Here is a 4,664-nt window from a genome sequence, read left to right as displayed (position 1 = left end):
ATGTACCGTCAAATCAGATCTGACTGGTACAGGAGGAGATTGTCTCTCCTTCCCCGGCACAGCATCTGGTGGATTTGAACCGTTCGCCTCTGGAATTGTAGTTGCAGCTCCTTGCCACTAGGCCACCAGAGCTCCCCTGACTTTTTTTTTTAATTTTAAAATAAAATTGTTTCATGAACACTCTCTTTGTGTAGTTGTTTCACAGGAAGGCAGAAGACATTGAAAATGATGCCCTTTCTCCTGAAGAACAGGAAGAATGCAAAAACTACTTGAGAAAGGCCAGGGATTACCTAATAAAGATTTTAGATGACAGTGATTCAAGCCCATCAGTGATCAAGAAAGTAAGTTGTAGGAGGTTTTTTCCTGTACTTTATATTATTGATATTTGATGAAAAAAAACCTTTGATACTAAATTTTGGTAATTTAAAAAATGTTTGGTAATACCTTGTTAATAATATCTAGAAGGTATCACTATAATCATGTTTGCAGATGGTTAGTTGATTTTGCTTTGTCTTCAATTTGATGCATCATTTTTAAATTTGGAAAGGCAGGTGTGTACCCCTATACAAATATATCTTTAAGAATTAGAAATTTCTAAGATAGGATATCATTACTTGTGTAATCATGACAATATAGTCAAAATAGATGTTGCAATCCAAGGACTAGATCTTCATGTTTAGGCAGTTTTGTCAAAGTATCAACTACTCATTATTCAAAGTTGAGTACTGTAAAGTGAGAAAAGAGTCTTTTAATTTCAGAATTCTTGATTTTCTTTTGGGGGAAATTCATTGCCTTGATGAATCAATGCCTTTTGTGTTCAGCTACCTGTGCCTCTGGAGTCTGTGAAGGAGATGCTTAATTCAGTCATGCAGGAACTTGAAGACTATAGTGAAGGAGGCACTCTTTATAAAAATGGTGCTTTGCGAAATGCAGATTCAGAAATAAAACATTCTACACCATCACCCACCAAATATTCTTTGTCACCAAGTAAAAGTTACAAGGTAAGTAGGAAAGAAGTATTTCATTGTGGAATATTTTTCTTTCCAAATACCAATTTTTTATTTTGGTTGCTTTTCTAAATTTTATTTCTTTCAGTATTCTCCCAAAACACCACCTCGATGGGCAGAAGATCAGAATTCTTTACTGAAAATGATTTGCCAACAAGTAGAAGCTATTAAGGTAAATAACTTATATTTCTAAAGCATGCCTCGGTCTTAAGATTCAGTACCAGATTACATCCTAGTAAAGTTGGCAAAATGCCTACTTGTCATTTAGCCATCAACCTGCCTTACTCTTGTAATTTTGAAATGAATTATGCCGTGGTTCCTGGCATTAAGGAAATTCCCAAGAACTAATTAATTGAACTAATTACGAAAATATTAATCTTATCTTGTTCTGCGGATTCATTTCTGAAATTGACTGTGGACTACATGCATAGATTGGAATTGAAAAGTGGTTTAAATCTCAGAAAAGTCTGTATCTTTGTAATATTTTCAACCAATTTGACTCTAATTGGAGTAAGCAAATAGTTTTAACTGTTGGGTTCCCAGGGACTTTATTTTATTTTGTAAAGTGTGTGTTTATCATGCTCACATTGGGGCAAGAATGAAATGACTCATGTTTTGAGAGTTATGCAGGATCTTTACGAGTCACCATAAATTAGCATTAATATCACTGCACGCAACGACATAGCAGGAACAAGTTTGAAGCCATCCCATTATAGGAGATAGGAGTTTGAAGTGATGCCCTATCACTTACTTACTGGAGGGTTTCTACAGTGTCATGAATATTGTGGGAGACTTAAAATATGTTCTATTTGGAAAATAGCAATTTTAGTTTGCACAAAGGTTATATATATTAATCTTACATAATTATGGTTTATAAAATTTTGACCTAACATACTCTCCAGGAACTCCAAACTGGTTTCTTTGGAAATATAATGGAATTTCAACAGCTGAGTTCTAGTACTGACTCTACCTAAGGATCTTGAGCTAGTTACTTCTTCCTGCTTGACTTTTATTTTGAAAAGTGAGAGGACTGTGTTAAAATTATTTTTTACCAAATGATGTGTTGTTGTTGTTCAATGCCGTTGAGTCGTAGGTGACTCATAGCGACCCTATGAACGGAAGTCCTCGACACTTGTGTGCGTGACTTTTCATCCTTTCTCCAGGTTCATAGGGTTTCTGTAGGCAAGCATTTTATGGAAGTGGATGCTACTCCTGTTCCAAGCTTGTTTCAGCTGGGGAGCACCACCAAACACTGTCCACCATGGGTAACCATTATCACATTTGACACATTGTTTAAACTTTTAAAACTAAGGTTTTACCAGATTGAATATTTGTAACTCTGACCTAGTGACCACTGAGGTTTCTTGTGTTTCTACCATTTTTATGGCAATTAGGAACTGTTTATTTGTATCCGTTTTAAAAAGGAGAAAGCAGATACACAAGATTTGCCTGTAACCTTTTCACTGGATGCTTCATCCACTGTGGAGACGTTTGATCACTGTTTTACCTGTTGTGTGAAATGCAAACCATGGTTTCATTGGAAAAATAAATTGTTTCTTGATAAGTACCTGTTTTGTGAAGGACATCATATAGGTTCTGTGATTTGCATTTCAGGGTCATGCCATTTAATTGTGTTTATAGTAGCATAAGGTGTTAGATAACCATGTACCTGCATGAAGGGGCTGTATGTCTGCTGTTTTATCCTGGTAGCAGAATGTTTTTATGAAAACATTTTTGGAGTTGAACCTGGTTTAAATTTTACCTAAGACATCCCTGTATCTTCATTTTATTTTTTCCTTAAGATGTGAATTAATATTTATATACCATTATATGACAGTTAAGAGCTTGTGCCTAATTCTGAGCAAATTCTAATTTTCATTTCCTATTGGACATTATCATTATTAGAGGTAGCATTTGAGCATTGCTTTACAGGATTAAGAACGTTTTGTTAGTCGAAATGTGGAAAATGGAAAGTGATTCCTTTTAGTATGGGGAGATAATTAGAATGACTTGGAACTCTGGTTACATAGTTTGCAGCTGTTTGCATTGCTTACCTTAAGGCTGATCTTGTGCTTCTCAGCTGGAATCCACCAGTGGCTCTGAGGAAGAAAGAAGGGTGGCAATTTCCTGTTAGATTTATAGCCTTGGAAACCTGATTGAGAGTTGTTACGAATTGGAACTGACACAGTAGTACTGAGTGAGGGTGGCGCAGAGGTCAAGCACTCTGCTACTAAAGAAGAAGTTGGTGGTTTGAACCTTCCAGCCATGGGAGAAAGATGTGACATTTTGCTTCCATAAATACTGACAGCCTTGGAATTCCAGTGGGGCATTTCTATTTTGTTCTGTAATATCATTACACCTCAGAATTTGATTCCACAGCAGTGGGTTTGGTGGTTTTTTAATTACAGATTTTTTCTTCAGTCCACATTGTAAAGTAATATTGAAAATAAAAGATTGGAGGTTTAGAGTAATACTATGGAGACTTCTGAATGTCAGGAAAAGCTATATTTAATTTGTAGGTACTTTTGTTTTGAGCAGAAGCTATCACTGGTGGTGAAGGTATGTTAAGTGCTGGGCTCTAAACTGAAAGGTCAGTACTTTAAACCCACTAGTTCCTCTGTGGGAGAGTGATGAGGCACTCTACTATTAAGGCGTAATACCCTTAAAAACTTAATGAAGGGTTTGCCAGGAGACAGGAATGTCTCAATTGTGATGAATGGGGTTTGATTTTTTGTGTTTTGAATAAAAAAGTGCCTTGATCATAGCCAAGCTTCACAAACATTAATCTAGGCAGGTGTATAATGGAATGGTGAAATTTTGTCTCACATACTTTGGGCATGTTATTAGGAGGGACCAGTCCTTGGCAAAAACATCATACTTGGAAAGGTAGAGGGTCAGTGAAGGCGGGGAGAAGACCCTCAGTGAGATGATTGATTCAGTGCCTGTGACGGTGGGCTCGAATATGTCAGAGGTGATTAGGATGGCACAGGACATGGCAGTGTTTAGATTTGTCATTGATAAAGTTGCTGTGAGTTGTGGTCACCTGTTGCTATTATATACCTTCGAGTTATTGTGACTCATGGCGATCCTGTGTGCAACAGCTCTGAACTCTGCTATGTCTTGAACCAACCTCATTGTCTCTGACAGAACTAACCCCATAACCCCAGGCACTGAGTCAGTCTATTTCTTTTTTTTTTTAAATAGTCTTTTAATTGAAACAATATTTCTATTACTTCCAATTTTCTTTGGCATATTAGTTTCTAAGTCTTACTGAAATCTAGAATCATCTGAGAAGCTATTTTAAAATAGCAATTGTTATGCCTCACTCTAAACCAATTGAATCTGAATCTGTTGGAATGGGGCCCTGGCATAAGCATTTTATTATTATTATTATTATTAATTTTAATAGACATTTACAGAGGTTTTGGATTTCCATTCATTCATTGCCGCAATTTTCTCCCTGCCCACCCCTCCCCACCAGCTCGCTTCCCCTTCCAAAGAGGAAAAAAAAAATTCCTTCATTAGTATACAATTCCCACGTCCCTTCCCCCCCCGCCCCCCCTACACTTTTCTATGCAACCTTAATTCTGGATTCCTGTGCTAACCATAATACTCAATCATATATCACTTCTAATCTGTTCTTTCCCTCATCTGTTT

General features: G+C 36.7%; 1 protein-coding gene across 1 annotated transcript in view; it reads left to right on the top strand.

Annotated features, from left to right (window-relative positions):
• RANBP2 (RAN binding protein 2) overlaps positions 1-4,664 on the top strand; it is a 66,871-nt gene that overhangs the window by 30,749 nt on the left and 31,458 nt on the right. Inside the window, 3 exon segments of the mRNA XM_006883824.1 lie at positions 195-341; positions 822-1,001; positions 1,096-1,179. Of these exon segments, the coding sequence (XP_006883886.1) occupies positions 195-341; positions 822-1,001; positions 1,096-1,179 (411 nt within the window).

This window comes from Elephantulus edwardii, unplaced genomic scaffold (genome assembly GCF_000299155.1).
Source record: "Elephantulus edwardii isolate Elephantulus edwardi_28Jun2011 unplaced genomic scaffold, EleEdw1.0 scaffold00030, whole genome shotgun sequence".
NCBI lineage: Eukaryota > Metazoa > Chordata > Mammalia > Macroscelidea > Macroscelididae > Elephantulus > Elephantulus edwardii.
This window is presented reverse-complemented; position numbering and strand designations above follow the sequence as displayed.